Genomic DNA, 27,028 nt, shown 5'->3' with positions numbered 1-27,028 from the left:
AGGAACTGGTAATTCAATACAAATCAAAAAATATTTATTGAGTGCTTGCCAGATGGAGGGCCTTCCAAAAGTGCTCGGAGGATACAGAGAGGAGATAACAAGGGCAAAGCCCTTGTTTTAAGCGCGTTTATAATCTACTGGGGAAAACGGTCGTAAATGACCATACACAATGTGGAGTAAGATAAACACCAGTAAGAACAGTAAAGGGGTTCACGGGACAGAAAAGTGGCATGGGGAGAACATAGGAAGGACAGGTGAAGCTTCATGCAGGAATTAAAATGTCAAGATTGACCTTGGAGGAGGTGCCATCACTGAGGATGCTTATGAATACATGAATTCATGAGGGCCACAGATAGAATTCCAAAAAGAAGGGTTTTATCACTATTTTGAGCAAGGACACTGTTTTATGAATAATTAAATGACTCAAAAATGTGATCATTGTTTAGAGAACAACAAAATGAAATTTATAACTCAAGTACGTTTGTTTAAACATGGAATCACAAACTTCAAGTGACATCACAGTTATGAAACTTTCTATTCCCACTGAAACTGCCTGGCTTCTAATGAATTCAGTCAGTGACCAGCACTGCAAACCAGAAGGTGGCAAACTTGAGGCACCCAATAAGCGGCTTACTGAGATGTCCTGCCACAGAAGAGCCACCTACCATGAACAGGGCTTCATAATTTTCAATCATCTTCTGCACCACAGCGATGATGGCTGTGCTCTCCTCAGCCCGGGCAGAACTCTGGACGGAGAATTCTTTGTCTGATGACTTCTGCTTGTGCAGCAGGTTGGGTCCAAATATGGTGGCCAAGTTTAGAGATGTCATTTTATTCCCAGTGACCTATAGGAGAAGAGAACACAAGGTCTGTTATGTTTGCTCTTCAAAATGCAGGATGGTACACTGAAGGCCAAAAAACAAAAAAATGCAGGGTGGGTCAATAAACAATTAAACTTTTTTCCCCCTATTTTTATCCCTGTAACTCTGTCAGAATCCATGAGGGACATCACCATTTTCCCTTTGCTTCATATCTTGGATTGAAGTTCAGAGCTCAGTGGTCAGCTCAATAGCATCTTGAGGAAAAACATGCAACTCCAAATTGTTTATTGTGAAACCACTTCTATACAAAATTTCTATCCTGTATGCACTTAAGAAATATTGATATCTATACTTCATCCATCAATCCATAATCTCTCCATTGATCCATCCACTCAGCACCTATCATAGGCTAGGCATTTTTCATGGATTATTACTACTTTAAAATGTTTCCGACAATGATCACAACACAGGACTTATTTTAAAGGGCTCACATTCCAGGGCAGAAATACACCTCTCATTTATAGGCAGTCAGTACGAAGTACAAAGTTTTCAACCTCAGAGGCCTCAGGGATACTACCACAGGGGTGGCAGTATTTGCACACAATCTGGAAGGAATAATAGAGTTTGCTAGGCTGAAAAGCAGAGGGTCTTGGGCAGGGGGCAATTTCACGGTGGAGAAAACACCATATGTAGAGACAGGAACATGTAAAATAAGTTAAGGAGCCCCAGGAAGCTCAGTGTACCAGGGGCTTCTGCAGAAAAGGCAGGCAAGGGGTAGGTGAAAGGGTCTTTGTGTATCAGATCAAGGAGTTCAGATTGTGATCTAAGGACAAGAAGATTCTGAACAGAGCAGAAGGGAGATGGGACTTGCATTTTAGGAAGAGCAATCTACACAGGTCTACAGACTAGGGGATGCTGGATGCAAGGAAGGGGGACCACCTGGGGCACATGGCAACAGTCTAGGTGACAGCAGCTAGCATCTGAACTAGGACCAAAGAAGTAGGGATGAACAGCAGCTCCCAAAGTTATTGAGGGAGACGAATGAAGGGGATAACGCTGAGGGTGAAGAGGCCATGTTTAAACAAACAAACAAAATGGAAGAAGAGCAAGTGAGGAGCAGGGAGAGCTGAGAAGGGGTTCCTGAGACTCTAACACCCTCAAGGAGCAGCTGATGAAGAAGGCCAAGAATGGGTGAGAAGTTAAGAGAATGAAAAAAGCTTGTGTCCAAGAAGAAATGATTGGGAGTTCCAAGTGAGTGATAAACTAGCAGAGATTCACCCCGATATGACTCTTCCCTCCGGATTGGACTCTCTGACAGTCCTGATGTCCTAGCCAAGAGCCATTTCAGTGGTGTGGCAGGAGTGAGCTGCACTTGCAAAAGTGGAAAGAGTGACTGCAGACACTTCCTTCCAAAAGTCTTACAGAGGAGGAAGAAGAAAGACCGGAGGAGCTAAAGGGGAGTACAGAGTGAAGAAAGGGAATGATTTTGTTTAGCTTGAACATAAAAAACTTACTCATGTTCAATATATCAATAATTATAAAGTACAGGTAAGCATAAAGAAAACAAGTCCATAATTCCACCACTCCCAGGAACCAGCCATTCATATGCACATATATACAAATATACCTATGTTATTTTATTTCTTCTAACTGGGATCATACTCCACATATTTTTGTAACTTGCTTATTGTCTCTTAACAATACATTACATTAATCTTTACATTTCACAAAAATCCTGTTTTCAATCCTTATGGGTCCCTAGTATCCCATTGCACAAATAGACCATGATTTGCTTTAACCACAGCCAACTGATGGGCACTTATGTTGTCTTTAGTTTTCTGTTATTATAAGCAATGGTACAAAATAAATCTTTGAAAAGACATTTTGTGATCTTGGCGGAGCACTGTCTTAGGAGTTAATTCCTACAAGTCGAATTATTGTAATAAGGAATATGAACATTTTTTAAAGGTTTGGGAATTCTTTTTGTTTGTTTTTCAGATGGGAGGGAACGTCTGGATAAGTTTCTCTAGGCTAGGGTTTCTCTACCTTGGCACTGATGACATTTGGGGCCAGATCATTCTTTGCTGTGGGGGCTGTCCTGTGCACTGAAGGATGTTGAACAGCACCCCTGGCCTTGGTCCACTAGATGCCAGGAGCATCCTCCCAACTACAGCTGTGACAACTAAAATTGTCTCCAAACATGGTCACATGTCCCTTTTGGGGCAAAATTGCCCCTGGTTAAAAATCACTGGTCTGCATGAATTTTTATTTCTCTTGTTTGGGCTAAGTGTGGGAACTGTGGCTGCTTGGTGGGGTCCTTTTGCCTGGGAACATCTATACAGCCTTTGAGAAGCACCTGGGTGCCCAGAATAGAATTCAGGAATCCCGATGAACAGCTGAGACAAAGCACCCAGCATCCCAGAGTCCCACCCTTGTCGTGTGGAGCCCTGAGCTGGTGGCTGCCCTGCCCTGCAACCCCAGCGTGGCACAGGAGTTGTTTTATCTTTAGAAGGTGAGGCTGTTTTCAGGTGAATAATTTGCCACCAAGGGAAATTATTTCATGTGGTAAACGCTGGGAATTTGAAAGAAAGTGCCATTTTTGTAGGCCCATTCAATTATTTTTCTTTGTTTCACTTCATTGATAAAAAAAAACTTGACAAATTTTGGTTTTATTTTTCATTTCTTTTCCTGGAAATTCGTGGTTAAGGACAAAATAAAAAATGTGTCATTTTCAGATTCCTCCCTTTAGAACTCAAGCCTTTGGAGTGCTTCCTCTTTCTCCTTTAAAGTGATGCTAGGATCTTCTCTTTCTCTTTTTTAACATTAACAAATAGAAGATTTTGTTTTCTTTTAAAAGAATGTTTTGTACAAGGACAGTCCAGATCTCCGTTTCCGCTCTCTCCTTCTCCTGTTGCTATTCTGGGAATGCAATACAATCCATCTGTAAAATTGCACATAGATTCTAGCTGCAGACCACGCTGCTGGTGCTTGTTAACGTGTTTCGGCTTTGTTTTGTTGTTTTACTGTTTTTTAAATTGGAAAGGAGACTTGCTTCCAGGCACCTTCCACCTTTGCTCCTCGTGTTTCAGCATATATTTATATATACACTATATGGCTGTGTCTACGTAATATGATGTACACTCAAGCCCTGGCCATTACTTCATTATTTAATTAACCAGCCAATTCAAGGACAACTTTTATCTTCACTAAATAAGCATTCTAGATCATTTCTAAGCATCATATGAATAGCTCACATTTATTAAAAGTCTAGTATGTACAGACACTGAGCTAGGGGCTTTCCACCAGCCATTTCAACTCTTTCTCACTATAAGCTTACAAAGAAGCTGCTGCTGTTGTCCTTATTCTGTAGACAGGGGAAGTGATTCCCAGAGCCCAGAGCCAGGAGGTGGTACAGCAAGAAGTGAAGCCAGTGGCTCTGCTCCGGGCAGCCCTATTCTGTTCATCACGTTGGTGCACCTGCTCCTGCTCCCTCTAGCTCAGCAGTCCCTGTCATGGCATGGGGAATTGGGAAAATGAGCTTTAAAACAGAGATGGGAGAGGTTGAGGCTAAAGTTCCAAAGCCAGCATACCATTTCCTGGAGGCATGTACTCTCTCAAAGATCAGTGATCACGGCCCTACATTGGTGGCTTCTAAGTTCTTTTTTGCCTTATAAGCCCTTTGAGCACTCAGCGCCACCTATGGCTGTTCTCACCAAGCAGGTGAATAGTCACACCACATTTTCCATGCAATGTCAGGGGGTCTTGGACTCTCTGAAAAACCACTGCTCAGGAGGCTTCAATTTTGTTCCTGCTATATTCTTTCTAGAAGAATGAAATGTTTCATACATTTGTGAATTTCTCTTTTCCCTAAGGAGCAAAACAAATAGCAGATTAAACAAAATGGAAGAAAACAAAACAAATGCAAGATCACAAAACACCACAATTCAATAAATTACCACTATTTTTCCCCAAAAAAGCACTGATTGACTAATCAACAATTTTTCTCATCCCCTTCTTTTAGACATCTTTAAGATCCCATCAGTTAACGATGCATTGAATTTTAAGCACCTGTTACAGAGGAAATATTATGTTCACTCTATAGATAAGGAAGCTAACACCTTCCCCCATTCCAACTGTTTTCCTTCCTCTTCCTCTCTTTCATAAAGACAAGGTCATGAAGCAAGGTGCTGGCAGAGCCTGTGTGAGCCTTCAAGCTTCTTGATAATCTGCTTCTGTTTTCTTCCATGTTGCAATCCATAAAAACAAATAGATAACACAAACTAACAAATAGGCAAGAGAAGTTGAAAATGCTTGTTTCTTTACCATATATGTTACAATTTGATTTTTAGCTTTGCCCTGGTCTGCCCATTCTATATTCTCTATCTGTTCATGCCAAACCAACTAGAAAAATAATAAAGAACCTCTCTCTCGATTCTCTCCTTCTACCCTCAACTTCTACCAGAAGGGGATTAGCAAATTCCTATCCCTATGCCATGCTTACATGGTCCATTTACCCAATCTCTACATATCCTTTGACGTGTATCTTAAATTCAGTCTCCTCCATGGAGCCATTCCTAACTTTTCTGGCCCATGTTCATCGCTTCTTCTCTGAATGTCTGCAGTGACTCTGCACTTGCATTCCCTAATTCTACATTTGCCTTGTGTCCTCACTTTTTCCACCTCCTAGATGCTACAGCATCCTGAGAACAGTCATTAGAAAATCCCCGAACAATAATCCTGGGTTTAGAGGAACACAGGAGTTCAGGACTCGTACATAATTCAAATACCAAAGCCATTCGTACATGGAAGCATTTGCTGCTGTCCATATTACCATTGTTACAAAAACTTCCTAACTCACTCTCCCTCTGTCTCTAACCAACCCACAGCACAAGTTATATCACCTGTTAGCCAAATCCTTTCAAAGACTCACGGGTTAAAAGAATTAGCCGCCTGCCTGCCCCTCGTAGAGGCATTCAGCTCTCTAGGAACAGAGCCACATTTCCCATCGTCCCCCTCAGTACTTCACTGCTCCGAAGTCTTTACTCCAGTCCAAGGTGGCTGCGCTGTCTGCTTGCTCTCCTGTCACTGCTAACCATTTCACATAAGCAATGCTCTCCTTATACTTCCCCTGCTGATTTAATCTTTGGCTATTAGTCCTTCATTTTGGTGCAAGGTTTAGGTTGAGTGTCTAGAAATCCTTGTGATCCCTTGCTTCCTTGTACAACTTCACTGTTACCAGGATGTTTTCATATTCCTTATAGTAAACTAGGCCTCTCAACCACTGTGTGGTGCCAGTTGAAGAATTTTTATTCCCCAAGTTCAGATGAGGAAACCCAGGTTTAGGAGAGTTAATAGATTTGTCCAAGAACACGTGGTCAGTGATTTATAAAGCTACCAAGTGCTCTCAACCACGGGCAATTTTGATCCCCCATCCCTGGTGGCAGACTTGGCAGTTTTGGAGATATTTTTGGTTGACACAAAATGGAGGAGAGGTGGTATGCTGCTCCTGGCAGCTAGCGGGTAGAGGTCAGGGATGTTGCTAAACATCCTACAGTGCACAGGGCAGCCCCTACAACAAAGAATTACCTGTCTCCAAATATCAATTGTCCAGAGGTTAAGAAACCCTGAACTAGACCACCCCCCATAGAGTTTTTTCTTCTAATTCCTATTCTATATATATTTCTTTTCTCAATAATTTAGACTGAATTGGGTTTGATACACAACTGGGAGTTCAATAGTCAGGGGACCAACCCAACCACTAGCCAATATTCACACTTTTTGTGAATTAGAAAAAAGAAGGTCCTTCCTCAAGATCTTTTACTATCATCTTCTGGGATGCTGTACTAATAACTTTGCAAATCTACAGTGATTATGGGGTACATGGCTCCTCCTCCAGAGTTGTGAAATGCACAAATGTGCTACTTGTACAGTCCTACGTGGAGGCTCCCTGTGGGATGCTGGGCAAGTTACTTCTATATGTAGCCCCTGGCAGAATGCCAGCACATGGCAGGAGTGACATACATGGGAGCTAGTATTTTAGCATGCTAAACTTCATTTACACCTATCCAGGAATATTTTTTTCTTTTTGGCATAGGCAATGAAGTCCTGTTCAGCATTTGGACTGAAAGAATGTCTGAAAATGATTCTAAAAGAGCAATAGTGGATTTGATGGGACCGGACTTTTCACTTTCTTCAAAGCCTTCCTAATCACCTGAGACCCAACTTTCTCCTTCTCACTTAGTACTTAAGAAATGTCAGAGAAGCAACTGAACACAGGGCTCTGCCTTTACCCAGCAATTAGGCAGACAAGCCTACAGCTTCTGTTAAATGTGCAGTCAATAAAGGCTGACATCCAGAGAGGTGATATAACTACTTAACAATTATGAGAATTATAGTATAACCACCGAAGAGCTGTGTATGCTGAAATAGAGTGTCAGTGCCATATTATGAAACTTGAAGCTAGCAGGCGTTTCACTAATTATAATGACTATAGAGATAAATGGCCAACTCAGGAAAGTTCCATTCTCACATCCAAAGGGAAGAGGAGGAGGAGAAATGCACAATTGCCTTTCTGGATTAGAGTGAAAAAAACTACATATGACCATGTCCTTTGGGAAAGAAATTTGACAAACATAGAACTGAATCCACAATAGCTGAGTTCTGATTAACAAGGATCTAAATAAAAGTTCCTGTGGTTAAGTTTGGAATGCCTCTGGCCCCTTCTTGTTGCTTTATCGTGCATGTTAATGTTCGAAACAGTCTGAGACCTCCTGGGGAATCTAAGGTTAGGGAGAAATATAACTGCATGGTATCAAAGAGGGAAATAGGTCTCTTGTTAAGGTGAAGATTAAATAGGTTGCTTGCTAGTAGGTCACTTAAAATTGAAGCCAACATCTCCTTTGTCCAAGGGTGGAACTACAAAACAGCTTGAAGTATATAAGTGTGACCAAAGAAAACCAGAGCCTAAGCCCTCAGATTTGCAGAGGGTTACACTGGGCCTGAGTGGGGACCAGGTCCAACAAGAGCATCTCTAAATTGTCAGAGGGACTATGCAGAACCTGCTTTCAGTGGTTGACAGCAATGGGACACAGAGACACAATGGCAACAGTCAGCAGATCAGATCTTCTAGTTCCCTCTACACCTGGTTTGGAAACAAGACTGACCCTCCATTGTACTGAGCAAATTCTTATTTTGGGGGGAGGGTTTAAGGAAGGAAATAACCACTCAAAAAGGAGATACTAAACTTCTTGCTAATTGTGCAGATGGAAGCTCCAGGGACAAACTGGAAGAATAAAGAGGTGACATCATATTTGGGCTCCAAGTTAAAGAAGCAGATAAAATCAGTTACAAGGACAGCTCCCACCCCCATTACTCCACTTTTATATGGTTGCAAGCACCCCTGTAGCTCATTGTTTTTCTTCTCACTAATGGAAATCCAGGGCCTTTAGTCATTGTCATGAAAATGCCAGCCTCATTCAGAAGTATCCTTGAACCATACAAGGAGGCTAACAGCCCACATACTCTTGGGAACTGTGTCTCCAGAGAAGGCCTTACATAGATAGATCAGGGAAGGGGAGGCGTCATTTCTGCCGTATAGGTGGTATGCCCTTCTAAAGTGGGAGAAGGGACGAGTCACAGCATCTATGGCAGCAAAGGGGTCATACCTCTTGCCCATCTTTGCTGACGTCATCGGCATGCCTGGCCACGATAGAGAGGAACTGCAGGAGGCGGTGGAGGGTGTCGCAGTTGCAGGGAGGTAGAAGGTAAATGAGGAGCTGCAAGGTGCCCAGCTGTTCCTCTGGCTCCAACACTAAGCAAGGCAAAAAAAGGGCTCTGAGTAAGTAAAAGGGGAGCTCGCACCGTTCAGGAACAGAGGAAAGGCCTCCTCTCAACTGTCTTAAGAAAGGGGTTATCAAGGCAAGGCCCATTTCATGCCTTCACACATTCGCCCATTGCTTTAGCAATTTAGAAACAAGGTTCTATGAAAGATATAAACAAAAATTAGACCTGACAAAGTGTAACATCTAGAAAAATCAGTATATTCCAGGTGAAAAAGGCAACTCAATTTCCCTTACTTTCTTCTCCCTTATTTCCCTGGGATTACTCATCACCTACTTTACAAATTCCAGTCTTTCATTGTTGGTAACTATTTACTTACAATGGCTGAGAATTGGTGAATGTTCTGAAATTGAGTTTATAACAGATTTAAGGCTCTTTTCTGTTGGCAACAACCAAGACACTGCCTAAAGACAATGTCTTCTTTCTCTGTTGTGATCCTATTTGATTTTTTTTTTTTTACTCTTAAGCAATCCTCTTGCCTGGGCCCTCCCAAAGTGTTGGGATTACAGGTGTGAGCCACCACACCCAGTTTGTGACCATATTCGAATTGTAGCACTGGAGGAAGAAACGTATAGAGCCTGAACCAGCTCTGGCCCATCCCTCCCCCTACCCTTTCTCCTCCATGGGATCTGTACCTATAGCCCAGAAGCAGCTATGTTGAAAGTCCTGGCACTGGGCTGTGCCATCCTGCTTCCCCTGGAATGCTGCCTGCCCCCTTTACTCAGTCTGTGTTCCTGTGGCTCCCTCCTTCCTCATACCAGAAACACAAACTCGTTTTTAGGTGCAGACTCAATGTGAACTCTTGTTGGTACTCCAAAACATCAATTTATAGCACTTTCTACTGTCCTGGAGTCATTTGAAAGAATCCCAAATTCTTCTTGGCTATTTCTATTTGTTTTATTGCAATTTTCTTCTTGACAATTCTCCCTGGGGTAAATCTCAGAAAATTCCCCAAATAGCTCACTCATTAGAGACTGATAAATAAGAACCAAAATAGTTATCAGGAAACCCATGCACAAGGTTTTGATGAGTGAGTTGGACATCCGGCATTCTAGGGCCACTTTCCCACAAATGGCTGTATTACGCACAGAGAGTGTTGATGAAAGCTGTGTACAGCTCCCTGGTGAGAAGGGGGTCCGGCATGTCCCTCAGGAACTCCTTCAGCAAGGCTGCCACGTCATGAACACTGTGCTCCTCCTCCAGAGAGACATCAATCCCACGGTCAAATTCCTCACGCAACTGGAAAAATAATGGTTTAAGTGGCAGTCATGTAACATCATACCTCAACGTGTGGTGCCCAGCAAAAGAAGTGCTGTGACACACAGCATCTGGAATCAAGTCTGCACAGACCCCAAGAAGGAGAAGTAAACAACACGTAGCCTTGATCTGCAGAATCTTCACAGCCCAGCTATGAATATATATTAAATGCATTATTAAATAAAACTATCTGTGGATTTACTGATAATGATGTAAACAGAGGGCTCTATAACAGCAACCAGAAGGTTGGGAGGAAGATCTAAGAGGTAGAAGAGAATTTAGGTCAACTATAAATGTGGGAAGGAGAAGTTAGTCTATTATGCAGCAGTTCTGCATGTCACCAATCCTGCCATATTGAATGTTGATGATTTACTGAGGTACTCAACAAGAAGGCCAAAGAGATTTTACTGCAAACAATAAAATTAAAAATCCTGATAAGATATATGTGACTAAGCCTTAAAAGTTGACAATAATTAAATAAAATCTGTCTTAGATTTGTGCAAGTAGCCTTATTAACAATTACCAGAAGGATTCCCTGCCTTAATCATACTAGGTCTATTAGTAAGCATTTACAACAACAAGAAAACAAAATAGCAAGAAGAAAGAAGTAATAACTCCACATTCTACTTTTATTTTTGATAGCTCAACTTCTCTTACACATTTTTCTCCACTGTAAAAATAATTATGTAACTTCATGAATCTATGCTATGCAATGAGCTTCTCTAAGAGTTCATTTGTTCAATCATTCATCCATCCATTCATTCAACAAAGATTTACTGCGTATTTCCTGTGTACCAGGCCTTGTTACTGGGCCCCAAAATACAGAGTGAATAAAGAGGCGAAATTCCTACTCTCCTCCATCTCTCAGACTGGTAGAGGGACAAGGAGATAAGCAAGTAATAAGCCCATAAATGACGAGCTCTTAATACTGTGACTAGTGTTCTGAAGAAAAAGTATAGGGTGCTAAGAGGTGATATAACAAAATAAAATGGTGAATAAGTTAGAGCATATTTCACGCTTGAAAGCTAACTCTAAGTAAACACTAATTATATTTTTATTGGGTAATCCTCAAGTAAATCTCCATGCAAAGGCTTTCTCTTTGATGGATCTAGATATAATTGATGAATAATTTCTAGCACTTGGCCACCTCTCTACCTGATGAGAATACCCATCAGTGTCCTGAACTGCTCATTGATTCCAGATAACTTGCCATCAGCATACATCAGGCAGCCAGAACCAAGAAGCCTTCCATCGGCTCCAATTTGTGATCTTTCAAACACACCATGTTTCTTTTCTGAGCACACACACATGCAGAAAGGATGGGCCGTACAAAGAGCTTGGCCTGTGAAGTTAACAGTGACTGGTTAATTTTGTGTGATCTTGAATTAAGTTTCTTAATCTCTCTCAGCCTCAATAGAAGTGGGTTAAAGGGGCTACTCTCATAGCTGGTAGGCAGATTCAATGAGGTCATGTTTATGAAAATATTCTGCAATTCTGCACAGGTGAGAGGCCTAAGAAATGTCACTGTACTACTTTCCTGCAAGTCCTGTTGTGAAACATTAAATGTTGTTCAATAGTCTCTTGTGTGCCTCTTAAGAATAAAAACCAAGAAATCAATCAGAAAACATACTTCTTTTGAAAGACCTTTTTATCTTGACAAAAAAGATATATGAGGAAGCACTTATTTCAGTTACTTTCAATAATGTGAACAAATATCATTTCTTCAGCTTTATCCAATTACAGTTTATTTTCACTTGACTTCATTTTTGAGTTGCTGTGTTCCTTATTTCCTTCTGTTGGAACCAACAGACGGAAAATAACATTTTAATTTTCTTTTGCTAACAGATGAATTATTTTCTCAAAGGATGGTTTGCCTTTTATGAAGCCATCACAAACACAGATACCTGCCTCATCTCAGGGACCTATTCCTGAAGGTCTAATCTCAAACTTCTGTTGCAGGAATGTTGCACAGTGCTGAACAGACCAAGGGGTACAGTCCCTACATGAAATATGAATTGGGGATCCATGGAAACTTAACAAGAATTATATATATATATATATTTTTTTCTATTGTAAGATTTTTAATAGACTTCATTTTTTAGAGAAGCTTACACCATTATCAGCATCCTGCACCAGAGTGGTACATTCCTTACAAGCAGTGAACCTACATTAATACATCATTATCACCCAAAGTCCACAGTACACATTAAGGTTCACTCTTGGTGGTGTCCTTCCTATGGTTTTTGACAAATGTATGGTGATATGTATCCACCATTATGGTATCATACAGAGTATTTTCACTGCCTTAAAAACCCTCTGTGCTCTGCCTACTTATCATTCCCTTCCCTCAACCCCTGGCAAGCACTGATCCTTTTACTATCTCCACAGTTTTACCTTTTCCAGAATATCACATGGTTGGAATCATACCTTATGTAGCCTTTTCAGATTGGCTTCTTTTACTTAATAATATGTATTTAAGGTTTCCCCAGGTCTTTTCAGGGCTTGGTATATCATTTCTTTTTATTGCTAAATAATATTCCACTGTCTGGATACACTACAGTTTATTTATCCATTCATCTGTCTAACTACTATAGTTTTATTGTAAATCTTGAAGTCAGGTAGTGTCATCCTCCAATTTTATTCTTCTTGTTTTGGTTCTTTTGCCTGTCTTACTATTTTTAATGACTGCATAATATTACACTCTATTATATACCATACTTTAGTAAATCTCCTATTGATGATATTTAATTTGCATTCAATTCTTTGCCATAACAATATGGTCCCATGAGTAATCTTATAGGTATTGTGAACCTCTGTGAATGTATCTATTGCTACAGTAATTATTGCCAAATTGTCCTCATTAGATGTTGCTTCAGGTTATACTTCCCACACCTTCAGTGACATGGGGCATGTGGAAGCTTTTTAATCTTTGCCAACCTGACAGATAAGAAATGGTATTTAATTGTAGTTGTTTCAATCTGAAATTCTCTTATGGGTAGAGCTGGTCATCTTATGTGTTTAAAAGCTACGGTATTTTCTTTTATGTGAACTGTCAGCTTTTGTCTGTTTTTCTTTTTTTTTTTATTTCATCTTATTATGGGGGATACAGAATTTCAGGTTACATACATTGCCCATGTACCGCCTGTCCCCCCAAGTCAAAGCTCCAGGCGTGTCCGTTCCCCAGACAGTGCGCACTGCACTCATCATGTAGGTATATACCCATCCCCTCCCCCCACCCCCCACCTCAGTCTGATATCCGATTGGTATCATTCCCAGATGTGAATTTAGGTGATGATCAGGGAAACCAATTTTCTGGTGAGTACATGTGATGCTTGTTTTTCCATTCTTGGGATACTTCACTTAATATAATGGGTTCCAACTCTCTCCAGGAGAACCATAGAGATGTCGTATCTCCGTTATTTCTTATAGCTGAATAATATTTCATGGTGAATTATATATTTTTGAGAAAACAAAGCTATAAAACATAGCATCTTATGTGAAGAGAATGTTAATGGCATTTTTCATATCACATTGTAGTAAAAATGGTTGCTATACAATTATTTTCTATATTCTATCACTTACTAATTAGGCATTCACTGAATCTCCTGCTTTTGCCATTTCAATGACATGTTTATAACCAGTTTTGTTTGCCTATCCATAGCATGGGCACATCCAGACGTTTGCTTTCAACTGTTTGATCCTAACTCTATAACAACCTTTCTGAGCTTACTATAATTGGTTGGAGGGTTAAAAAATGATATTCAAAAGGGAATTTGCATAAACTTGAACTTTGCACAAGGTAATTCAAATGAAAGTCAAGTGAAACATACAATATAATTTTTACTTTTCACTTACTTGTCTCACTCTCTTTTTTGAGCTTCCAACTCGGAATATCCCCACTGTCTGGAGGCCTGCAAATAAGCAAACAAAATCAACAGTCCTGTTTAATGGCTTTCGACTCTGTAGGAAATCAAAATAGAGAGCAGAATGCCAGCACTGTGCCGTAGCATGCAGAGCAATAGTAACTTCACAGCATACAGCAATGCTTCTTTCATCCTACACCATTTATATTTTTCCAGATACTTAAAGGTCAGCCCTTTAAGCACTACAATCATTTTATGTGAAATGTTTCAGGTAAAAAATTTTCCACGTAATATATATTTCTACACCTTCTCCCTATGAGAGAAAATAATGTTAACATTTTCTTCTTTATTCAGAATAATTACCTAAACATGAATTTTATGCGGATTTTATCTATTATCAATTTTAAAAATAGATATTTCTGGCCGGGCGTGGTGGCTCACGCCTGTAATCCTAGCACTCTGGGAGGCCGAGGCGGGTGGATCGCTCAAGGTCAGGAGTTCGAGACCAGCCTGAGCAAGAGCGAGACCCCGTCTCTACTAAAAATAGAAAGAAATTATATGGACAACTAAAATATATATATAGAAAAAAAAATTAGCCGGGTATGGTGGCGCATGCCTGTAGTCCCAGCTACTCGGGAGGCTGAGGCAGTAGGATTGCTTGAGCCCAGGAGTTTGAGGTTGCTGTGAGCTAGGCTGATGCCATGGCACTCACTCTAGCCAGGGCAACAAAGCGACACTCTGTCTCAAAAAAAAAAAAAAAAAAAAAAATAGATATTTCTTGCTTGGTCATAATTAAAATTTACTTCTTAAAATCTAGAAAATGCAGAAAAATATAAAAATAACATAATTTAAAAAATACCTGATGCAGAAATAATCACTCAGTATTTCAGTTTATTTCTATCTAGCCTTTTCTCCATGAATATATATATATTTTTACATAGTTGAGAGAGAAAGAGAGAGAGAGAGAGAATGCTACTGCCTTCCCTCAATATTATGTCACAAGAATTTTTATGCCAGTAAAAGTTCCTTGTAAATGTCACATAAAATGGACGCAAACGATTCTATTGCGTGAATGGGCCACAATTTACTCCACATTCTCCCTCTGAATGATGTACAGGTTCCCCGAAAATATACATGCTTGTTTTACTGTTATAAATGACCCTATTGTGAACAACTCCGCACACACGCTTTTGTTCACATCTCTGATTGATTTTCTTAGGATCATGTCCTAGATGAGAGAATACATCATGTTAACATGTGCAAAATGTCAGTAGTGCCGAAGTTGAGAAACCCAGTTCTAAAATAGTAGGTCTCTTAAAAAACACAAGCAATATCACTACCACATGTTAGACATTTCAACAATAGTTCCTTAATAGCATGAAATTTCCAGTTAACAGCCACATAAGGTGCACAAACTGTGATATGGTCCATGTGCCTTTTAGGCTCCTAATCTATGTTTCTCCCTCTCTGTTTATTTTTTTCCTTATAATTGTTTTGATGAAGAAATTGCAGTGATTTTCCCACTACAGATCTCCCCACTGTCTGGATTTAGACACTCCATGGTGTCATTTACACATGTTCTTCTCTGATCTTTATTTACTGTAAAGAGTGAGTTAGAGCCAGATATTTCTCTGATTCAGGTGTGATTTTGGGGGAGGGGGAGAATACTTCATAAGAGGTATTGTGTACTTCCCTCAGGGAGCACAGAATGTCTGAATGGCTCTCATTTCTAAGCCAGCCATTAATCACTGCCATTGATGAGCATTGTCTACATTTATTCTTTCATTGGTGGCTCATTTCCTCTTCATTTGGGATAATCGGTTATGAGAGTAACGCCATATTGGAGCTGCTAATGGCCATTTGAAGCCATATGAAGAGAGCTGGTCTCAGCAGACAGACAGAGAGGGCTTATGGCCTCACTTGAATCCTGGATTCAGCTATGCCTGAATCTAAATCAGATTCCCAATATATAAATAAGGATGTTGTTGTTTGGTTTTTGGGGGGCTAGGACATTTTGCTTAATCTAGTTTTATCTGAGTTCTTCTCTCCTGCCACTGAAAGAGTTCTGACTAGTACAATATATAATTAAACTGGAAAGAATTTACATCTTTTAACGTTTAAAATTATTTCTTTCCATCCAGAAACAAAGTAAACATCTTGATTTGTTTAAGTTGTATTTTATACCTAGTGGTAGAGCTTTGCAGTTTTCTTCATGGAAGTTTCTTATGCAGGTACTCTGGATATTTTTATATTAATATAAATAAGTTATTTTATTATCATGATACATAACTGATTATTGCTCTTATGTTGGAAATGGATAGCTCTTGTATATTTATTTAATGGTCTTGCCATGTTATGTATTAAGTTTGACTTTTTAAGTTGGTTTTCCAGGGTTTTTTAGTTAGAAAAGATAACAACCATAAATACCTCATCTATTGATTCTGTATCTTTTAAGCGTTATCCTGAACTTCCAGAATAATTTGGAAGAATCATGGAGAGAGGCTAGTTATTGCTGACTCACATAAGCACATAGTGGTGCTTTACTCTCTTAGGGAAATGCTACTTTGCATCTATTTTTAAAGGATTTTGGAACCCTCCTTGTTACTGCCATCAGTTTGTTCGCCTCGTAACTGAAGCCAACCCCCAACCTCATTTATTGCTTCTACCTCTCTGGGAGATTGTAAACAGGATAATCAAGCTATTTAGAATAAAATACAGAATTATATTTCTTCATCTGCAAAAAGATCATAATTAGTACCCACATCAAAAGTTGTGCAATGATTCGATTAATGCATATAAAATACTTAGAATAATATATGGCAGTTACCATTATATAGAGAGAAATAGGCCCTGAATGAACTGAATGGGTCTCTTACATGCAAAATACAAAACTTTAATATAATAGTAGATCTTAGTAATTTTAATTTTGGCTACATTTTTTATTCTCAGATGTTTTCTGAATGGTTGAAATTTCTTTAGAAGTGAGATATCACATAAAGGCATTTTCTACACAGGTGGGACTATTAATTTGGCTAAAATTCTCCAGAGTGTTCAGAAATACTCATTGCTGTGACATTATTTCCTCAATTATAAGTAATTTCCCCTCAGTAACAATGATTGTGATTTAAAAAACTAATTAGTAACTAGAGATTAATTGCTGTAATTTCTATGTATCTCAATTGACCATAATGTTTTAAGTTTTTTTAAAAATTTAATTAAATTTCTTTTTGAGGGTAGAGCAAATGGCAATCTTTAGATGGCCAGTGCTTTCTTCTGACACAGCCATATAGCCCCTTCTTCAAAGGGAAGATACAGTCGAGGCATTCAGTATATGTGACAAGATAGTCACTGATAAAAACAGGTTTGCATTAAAAAAGGCATAGATCTGGCAATGATATATGATTTTTCTGTGTCCTGTACCAGAAATTGATGTGATTACCTTTCTCCCCTTTCCTTCAGAAACTCCCAAATCCCAGGCTTAAGTACTTCAGGAAACGGGCAGGCACATTGAACAGTAGGTCTCACCCGAAAATCAGCCTAAATCTCAAAAATATAATATAGTTTGATTCCCTGCTATATGCTTGTCTGTGTTTTTGTAAATATGTGCTTCTGAAAAATTGAGGAAGCTAAAGGAATTCTGATCTAGTAGTACAGAAAGCATTTGGGTAAAACATAAGTGAAGAAAGGTTGTGTACATGAATGTAGATGGGCCCAATCTAATTGTCTAAGACCAAATTTGGAGAGGGTGAAAACACCTTTGACAAATGTTTATAAGGCTAAAGTGACTCAAGCCCTCTGCTACCCATTTCAAAAATAGGCAAATAAAATCTTATGAAAAAATGTTTTTGAAGTTTACTCTTTCTTCATTGATTTAAAGTGACCAAGGTCAATATCTATTTGAATTTGAACATGTCTCTTAATTTTCTGGAGCCACTTGGTTGAAATACTATGGAAACCTGGAATGGAATCAGTGCGTGGAAGGCCAAGCAGGTTATCTTCCTGCCTTTAGTCCCTAAACTATATGTTAATGATTCCAAAAAAGATAGTGAACTGCCCTGTTTTTGAATATACTTAAAAGAAATGCTATTTTACAAACTGTAATTCATGACAATTTATTTTCAAGAAAACAAAAAGACATACCAAATTTTCTTTCACAAAAGCAGTTACTCAACCTGGCACTAGATTTTTGTGTGACTAAGGTACAATGTTCTTGCTATAATTCTTTATAATGTTTCCAGTTCACTCTCTATAATATTCATAGGGGAAAATTATAATTCTAGAAGTATGTGTCTCTTTTTCTACCTCACAGTGAAATTTAGGCTTAATTTACATATTCATAGTATTGAATTCCTTAGTTGCTAAGCTATTTTTTAAAAAATAATTCTGTTCAAATAACATTTATTGAACATCTACATTGTGTTAATCATGATAATAAACATTGGAAATTCAAAATAACTGAGACATTTTCTTTGACTTCCAGTTTATTTTCCAAGGAGATAGGAAGATAATCAAATGCACACCCACCCACCCACACACACACACAGAGTCATGAATCACTTAAAAACAGGGATATGTTCTGAGAAATGTGTCATTGGATGATTTTGTCAGTGTAGTATAGTCACACCTATATGCTACAGCCTACTATACACCTAAGCTATATGGGATAGCCCATCACTCCTAGGCTATGCACCTGTATAGCATATTCCTGTACTGAATATTGTAGGCAACTGTAACGCAATGGTATTTGTGTTTCTAAACACAGAAAAGGTACAGTAAAAATACAGTATTCTAATTTTATATGACCACTATCATATATGTGGACTGCTGTTGACTGAAATGTTGCTATGCATCACATTGACTGTATCACATGACTGTATTTGGATATATGTGTGTGTGTATATATAAACACATATATATATAGGAGGCATGTGAAACATAAGGTGAAGAAAATAAAAGAACCTACACTTAAAATTTTATATAAACAAATAAGATTTTAATACATTAATTTTATTGTCACCCATGTTATCCAGTGATTTCCATATCTATTAAGGTGATTAAGAAATTTAGATACATCCTTAATTGTTTTATAAAGTCCCATTTTGATTAGAAGAAAATAGATGAGAATAGTTATATCTACATGGTAGCATGGTAGTCTGTGAATTTTCTTTCCTGTTTACTTTTTTTGTACTACAGTGAGCATATTATTTTCATAGTAAAAAAGTAACTAAGAAACTTTCCTCATGTCCTTAAAATGCATGCTAACACTATAGCAAATAAATTTAGATTATGGAAATGGAAGTTTAATGAGCCCAAAGTCTAAATTTAAGAAAATTTAGTGTATCATTTTTAAGACAACATATTAACTGGAAAAGAGTGACTGTGGAGAAATCTGAAGTGGACATCTTCCACAAAAATGCAAATAGCAATATGTAAACCTTTTGTCAAAAAGGATATATTTTCTGTTCATTTAAGCAATAATTCCCAAATCTTTTTTTTTTTTTAAAGAACCTGGACTCTTATTTTTTAAAGGAAAACTTGTGAGTAACCTCAATGTATAAAGATAAAAATGGCTCTGCTCTGTTTGGAAGGGGTCCTGAGGACAGACGCAGCCCAACAGACCCCATCTTTCCCTAAACTGCTTGGCCTCCAGGGCCATTTCTGAGGACTCTTGGGGGCTGAGCAGTCTGAATACCATCAAGTTGATTTTTCCCCCACAATGTTGTTTAACCTGGTAATCTCTTAAGCAAACTCTCACATCTGTACACTTCCTTCACAAAGGAAGTTTTGGTCCAGAGCCTGATCAAATGAACACAGAATTAAAACTGGGTGCTTAAATGAATTATGCTTGAAGAAATGAAAATCTTTAGTACTTAATGACTGACAGACATGTCTACTTACCATGTTTTTCTAGATGCTGACAGCAGCTGTCCACCAGTCTGGGGACTTGTCTGTAAATGGGATTCAGACTGAGTTTCTTATCTCTGGCTTTTTCTTTTTTATTTTGAGCCTCAGCAGGCAAGGAAAGTTGTAAAGCTTCTAGTAGTCGAGACTGATTGTCATCAAGATCGGTGATGGAATCCACTGACATGGCACCCTACACATGATGCACAGCCGTGAACAAAGAGTACAGACAGGCAGGCTAAACAGCTCCCCCAACATGCTGGCTAGTATAGACTCCTTCTCGTGGCTATTTATCATATGTGAAATAATGCTGCCTTGGTTTCATTAATTGTGCTGCTGGTATTAAAAGAAACGAAATAAATGCCTTTTTGAAAGAATTAGGAAACCTCCACAACATAGGGCAAGGTAATAGGCAAAATTTTCCAAATGGAAGACAAGAGATGGAAAACATATAATTAAAGTATTTTGGCCCAACCACTTTACTTCTTGAAACAAACAAACAAACAAACAAACAAAAAAATCACATAATGAGTGAGGTAGTCAGAGAAGTCTTGTGAATAAAAAACTCAACTATGACTCTAGGAAATAGATTTTAAAAATAGGAGGATTTCATAAGATGGTCTTAGTTTAGTTTCTCCCAGAAGCTGCACAAAGTGCGTTATTAGGGAGATGGCCCTAGGAAACACCTGTAGGGGAGTGGGGAAATGAGACAAGGAAGGGAAGGGAGCATCATCAAGCCTATTACCATTGTGGGCAACTGGAGCTCAACTTCCCCAGGGAGCTCTAGGAGACAGTGCAGATCATGCACCTCAGAGCTATCCCTACTAAGGAGTGAGGGAGCTGGGGTATTTATACACCAAGTCTCAAGAATCATTGATTACAAGCAGCCTCTGATAGGGGCAGGGAGATAAGGTTATCTCCTGAGTACTTACAGCCTGCCATCTATCTGCATGGGCCAGGTGCCTCTGGCCATCAGAGAAAGCCCTCAGCAAAGAGGTGAGGTGTTGGCAGGTGGAAGGTGAGCTGCCATGCTAGGAATGGTAAGGGCTTAGGGAAAGGGAGCCGGGCACCAACGGTGTTTGCTATAGCTACCCATCCTTGATGAAGGTAGAGGAAGAAGTTGGCTATTGGTGCCCTAACAGGGCCTGGACAGAGGAGAGAGCATCTGGGGGCCCCATTGCCTAGGCTCTAGATTTCCAGAAAGCTCAAATTTAGAGTTTTGGTGTTATTGTCATAAGAATTTATACAGAGTATGAGAAACAATGACAGAACTCAAAAAACAATTTCATCATGCAAATTCCAGTATTCTATAATTTCATCATTTTTTCATTTTAAAATATAATCAATACTTCAAAAAATAGAAGTGGCTGAGGTCCCCCTCTACCTTGGAGAAGTCCTGAATGTTGGGGGCTGATCAAGAAATGTGAGTTTTAAGTGGGAAGTGTCTGGGGTTTTAGATAAGGCAGTCTTCAATGGCTGGAGGTGGCAAAGATTTAGGGCCTCCAGGTGAGAAAAAAGGGAGAGAAGGTCTCCCAGTGACCTAGGAAGTTTAAGAGATGTTTATTAGCTGATTCAGCCAATCAGCATTCAGTTTGCCTGAAAACTCAGCTTTCCAGGTTTGAAATTTGAAAAACCAAATAGCCCAGTGCCTAGAACTTAGTACTCATGTAACAATTGATACCATATTGTTATAGTATTGATTTGAAAGAGGATATATATTGGATTCTGTGGGTCTAGGAAAAATAAATGCTCCATTGATAAGGAAAAATCTCATTGTGTATGAAGACCTGCAGCCAGTGCATTTTGGCCAGGAATGTTCTCAGACCGGTGAGAAAGAAATTAGCAAGAACACCGGGCCCACCCTGGAGCCTCACAAGCTAGCAGGAGAGTCTGGCAACACAACAGACTATAAGAGACCAGGATCAATGGCGATATTGTAGAATGTTTAGGATATCATGAGGCACAGAGGTAAAAAAGGAGGGATACCCAACAGCTTTGAGAGGAGTCAGGGAAAGGTCTGAGGGTATGCCAGGTGCCACATGCCCAGTGTAAATTTTCCCTAAATGGGGTCATTGACAGATATTTGAACACAAACTACATATCCAGTTTTCATTTGAACAAAAACCCAAGGAACAACCTTATACATCTTCAGTTTTCCTAGCATTGGTGTCAGTGAAAATACTGGCCAACTCACCCTCCTCCTGGCCCTAGGAGCTGGTTCCGGAGTGTTCGGGGATGTTGACTCATTTGGTGTTTCTGAGGTTGAGCTGAGAGATGAGTTACTGCTTGAGAGTTCTTTGTTTTGTCTTTTGCTTCCAAATGGGAGGAGGGAAGCCACAAAATCGGATGCATCCTTTTGCTCATCCCTCTGCAAGTCCTGTTTGAGTTTATACGCCCGGTCATTCGCAATGACTTGGGATAAGGGCATTCCAAATGCCTGTGGGATAAATTCTGGAATGAAAAAACACACATTAGCTTTCAGAGACTGCCCGGACCAGTGAAGACTCTCAGTCATCTTTCAGACATAAGATTGTTTTCTGAAGAATTGACCCATCATCAAAATACAGAGGTGACTTTTATGTTTATCAGAATGGCCAAAGTTTCAATTTCAATAAACAAAGCTAGTATGTATAAATGCATCTTAGATGTCTAGGTCTCTAGTTTTTCTCTACTTGCCTCAAGTCTGTTTTAAAGGAAATAACTTTACAGAGAAGTGTGACATTTTTGACAGAGTGTAAATAATATTTTATCTTCATGAATACACAATTTTACAACCTCTTAGTCTTTGATTTATATATCTCAGAAGCCTTCAAAGCCTAGAAGGCATGAGGAGACTGCATTCATACATTCATTCAACAGGTATTTATTGAATACCTGCTACATGCCATGACAAGTTATGCAATGGGGGAAGGGGCATAAAACTTATAAAAGGTCCAGTCCTTACTCTTCAGTGGATCGGAGTGTGGGGTGGAGGGAGGGAGTGGAGAGTGAGACATGCAAATAATTATAACAGAGTGACTATCATGTATTGTAATAGAGAGATGCATGAAGTGAAGACTGAAATTCAGTTCAGTAAATACACTTTGAGGTTCCCAATAAGAGTCAGCATGTGAAGTGATAACCCGAGAGGCAGAGGGGCAGCTTGGGAACTGATTGGGAAGAAGTTTTCTCTGTTTTCATTGTGTTCCTTGCTCCACGTCCTATCTCCAGCCAGCTGGGTTGGGGCTGTCACCCTGATGATCTATACTCAAGCCGTTCTGCTGGTAACATGTGGAGGGGACCCGACCAAAAGATACCTGGTGGGAGCCTCAGAATACGATTTGTTAAATCCTCTAGGGAGGACAATTTAGAGGAAGGGGCGTAATGCATAAATCTATGGCTTTATTTTAAAATGTACATATAGTTGCTTTCTGGATCTCTGTAGTAAATCCGCTTATATACATTACCTTGGATCCTTAGGGCCAGGCATTTTATTGGTAATATTCTAGATTCATGCTGAAAAGCACTAATAATTTAATCAAATTCATTATTCCTTTTAGACTTCAAATTAGGTCTCCTAGCAGCAGCAAATTGGAGTCTAGACTCTTCATTATTTTCATAAGCCCTATGGATGAAGCCAGAATAATCAAGGGAAAATAATTCTAAGGCTGTTTCTTATTTGAAAGAAAAAAGCTAACATTAAATCAGGTGGAAAGAGGCTTTAAAAGGTTTTCCTCCTTGATCCGTGGCAACATTTTTAACATCACTGTGCTAGTGGCCAAGTCTACATTAAAAGCATAAGTGCTACTTGAAAATCTTATACCTCTGGTTTTATCAAACCATGCGATTTGTTTTGAAGTAAAAAATCAAAACTTCAGCATTTTGGGATTTTCAGATGATGCTTGCCACTCTCTATCAACAAACTAGGTGACATATAGTAACAAAAAAATTAGGCATTTCTCCTTCAAGTGATTCAATGTGGACAGTGTAGTGAGATACAATACTCACTACTGATAAAAGGCCTTAGAACTACTAGCAAAATTAGGGACCAAAAGGGATAGTACCAGACCACTTGTTGTGCACCCCGAGGATTTATTATATAAATCAGTGCCATCTTATCTGTGGAAATAATCAAATTCAAAAAGGTTGAGGAAATCTGACAAGACTGACAGCTACATGAAATAACAGAAATGATGGGAGATAATAAGAGTAAAAAGAACATTGATAAATGGAGCAAGTGACACGTGTCTGCACAGGTAGGCTCTCTCGTAACAGGCATTTACTATAAGATGGGCACTATTGAGTCCTTTCCCAGCCATTTTTTTCCATGTAAGGAAAACCAACCAGACTTGTTTAGATAATTCTTACATCTCTGGAACAAAAAGAAGAAAAATTGTTTCCTTTGGAACTTGTCATTTTTAATATGTAAAAGTCTGCCACTCTACTTGTAAACTGGAATGATGGAATACAAATTAAACAAGTGAAATACATGAAGTCATTCTCCCCCAATTTTTATTTCTTTTTTATTCCCATTCAAGAGATGTAGCCGCCCATAACAGATCTTTATTTCTGTCTAATAGGTTTTCTTTTCTGGTTGAGTTTATTCTTTCAATGGTAGAGCTCTGATGTAGTCTCTCTAGCTTTGTGTTGCTTTCCCTGAGGACTCTTAAAAACTTTGGAAAGGAGGCCTCTCTTTGCTCTAAACTGTGTTGCAGTGCCTATTTCGTGTATGCGAAATTCTAGGAAGGATTCCTGATTATTATTTCTTCTCAAAAATATGGCTACTGTGAAACTGAGGACTCATCCCAAGTCTGTAGAGCAAAGCACACCTTTATGTGTAAATGAAGTGTTAGGGACACATGCCCATCTAGGAGTTCAAAGTTCTTCTGTTAGGGGAAAAAGGAGCCTCAAGACTCTTGGTGTTGACAGAAGCTAACAAAGTTTATAATGGGTTTTTCAAACAACAAGGAAATTACCCCAGACTCACAGTGCTGGGGCCAGCGATGATGGGTGTCATGTTCACTAAGGAGAGGCTTCCCCATTGTCCTCATTAGCAGTGAGTGTCTATTCTCCCTCTCCATGAACCTTCAGGTCAGGAAGTGTCGCTCATCCTTTTTGCTCCCTATGGCTACTTGCAGACCTCTACCCTCCCACTTTGTGGCAGAAATCTGCTACTACGAGGCTCCTCTCATCCTCTGCTCATTGTACTCTTCTATTATCATTTTTGACTTTGGCTCACAGTCAGACCCCCAATCTACCATCATCCTAGGTGACATGGATGTCCACCTAAATGATCCATCAGACTCTATCCTCACATTTCCTTGACTTTCTCCTCCTCCTCTTACCTTTTCCTGCATGCCATCTTTGTCACCCAATCTCTTGGTCCCATCCAGGGCCTTTCCTCATCAGAAGTCATCCCATCTCTGGAATCAGGCTTCTGCACTGACCACAACTCCCATCCTTCTGGCAAGCTCTGTCAGCTCATCCTATTACCAAGGTCCCACCCCTGCACCAACTCTGCCATGTTCGTCTGCTCTGTTAGCTTCTGCCCATCAATCTTTGCTTCCCTTCAAATTAGAGTTCTCCAACACTCCAATCCAGATGCTCCCACTATCTGCCCCTCAGTGGCTGCATCTGGGTGACTGCCAGAGTGCATCTTTGCCTGGGAGGGACTGACACCACTACGTGTCATGCTCACCAACCTTGGCCAGGCCCTTAACACTCACCAGCAGCCCCATTTCGTTTCTCTGGTTGATTCAGCCAGGCTACTCTTTTCAATAACCAATTCCACCCAGTCCATTTGCCTGCAACCTCAGATCTTCTCAGCAGCTCCTCCCCGCCGGCAAATGATTCAGCCTCTGCTTTAGTAGAAAAGCAACCAGCAAGTGTGAAGCCTTCCACTCTTCACACCTGCTGTACCTCTGCTCCCACCTTTGTGTGCCATGGAGGCATGACTGGAGCTGCCAGCCTCGCCGCCTCACCCCAGTTCCCAGGCTCCCCGACCTGCCCTACAACTACTGATAACTTTAAGCCATGAATAACAGTGTACTGCAACCAAGACCACAAAATAATTATCCTAATGCTCTTAGAGAATAAATCAGGGCTCAGCAATTGTTTTCTGTAGAGGACCACATAGTAAATATTTTAGGTTCTGTGGGCACAGCTGGGGCTTAGAATGCCTGAGATGTGAAATTATGAGGTGCTCCTGCTCAGGCATGCAGAGTGAGCATGTCCTTCAAGTCTGTGCCCTGGTGCTCAATGTACCTCTTCCCAGATCACACAGGCTCTGTAGTAGCTACTCAACTCTGCCAGCCTAGTGGGTAAGCAGCCACAGACAACAAGTAAATGAATGGGCACAGCTGTGTTCTAATAAAACTTTATTTACAAATACAGCTGATGGGCCAACCCCTGCTATAAATGACATTTTTCTTGTGCCTGTACCTTCAGCCTCTTCTTTTTCTACTAGATATTTTATACTAAATATATTCAAGCAGCTCCTTCTTTAAAAAGTAAATAATGCATGACCCACCCTACTTTCTCCTCAATGGTTTACCACCTCTCTTTTCTGCACAGTTAAAATTCTCTGAAGTGTTACCTTTCCTTTCTGGCCTATACCTTTCTTACCTGCCAGTCTGTCCTCATCTCATCCAGTCTAGCTGACACCTCTACCGAAGAAAACAGTTTTCTCCAAGTTATTGCTGATTTCAGGGTCATTAAATCCAGTGTTTTTGACAGTTCTGTTTCATTTGCCCTGTTGGCAGCCTTCAGCCCTGATGGCTGCTCTCTAAAACACTCTCTGTCCTTTGCATCCTGGATATACTAACTGGGTTTGCCTCTACTTCTCTGGCTACATTCTTGCTCCTTTTTCTGGCTTATCATCCTTTACCTGGGTTTTCAATGTGGAAAGTCCTCAGAGCTCAATCCTAACCCCTCTCCTCACTCTGGCCTCTCTTCATAAGCAGGATCATCCATGCTCATAACTCTAATTTCCATCCCTAGGAATTTGACACCTTGTTACTACCTTCAGCTCAGACCCCTCCTCTGAGCACCAACCACAGCTTCCACCTTTACACCTGGATATCCCAAAGGCATCTCTTACTCCCCATCTTCCCCTACCAGGTTCTATTCAGATTTCCAATGGTCTGTCTGTTCTTCACATGGGAGAAACAGTATTCTGAGAATCATCCTTGATATTTCACTCTTGCTCATATCTCATTTCTACTCTATCATTCAATCCTTGTCATTCATATTCCCCTCATGTTAACTCTCATTTCCATCCACTTCTCTCCACTTCCACCATTACTCCTACCCTAGTTCAAGGTACCATTATCTTTCCCCTGGACTTCCAAATAGCCTTCTAACTGGCCT

General features: G+C 39.8%; 1 protein-coding gene across 1 annotated transcript in view; it reads right to left on the bottom strand.

Moving 5' to 3' along the window:
• The window catches only part of ARHGAP6 (Rho GTPase activating protein 6), a 476,144-nt gene that overhangs the window by 28,668 nt on the left and 420,448 nt on the right, over positions 1-27,028 (bottom strand). Inside the window, exons 4-9 of the mRNA XM_069463487.1 lie at positions 21,876-22,132; positions 19,679-19,874; positions 13,773-13,828; positions 9,749-9,899; positions 8,486-8,631; positions 666-845 (exon numbers count right to left, since the gene is read on the bottom strand). Coding sequence (XP_069319588.1) covers positions 666-845; positions 8,486-8,631; positions 9,749-9,899; positions 13,773-13,828; positions 19,679-19,874; positions 21,876-22,132 — 986 coding nt within the window. The remainder of the gene's footprint in view (positions 1-665; positions 846-8,485; positions 8,632-9,748; positions 9,900-13,772; positions 13,829-19,678; positions 19,875-21,875; positions 22,133-27,028) is intronic.

Source organism: Eulemur rufifrons, chromosome 30 (genome assembly GCF_041146395.1).
Source record: "Eulemur rufifrons isolate Redbay chromosome 30, OSU_ERuf_1, whole genome shotgun sequence".
Taxonomy (NCBI): domain Eukaryota; kingdom Metazoa; phylum Chordata; class Mammalia; order Primates; family Lemuridae; genus Eulemur; species Eulemur rufifrons.
Note: the sequence above shows the minus strand (reverse complement) of the source record. Positions and strands in the feature narration are given on the sequence as shown.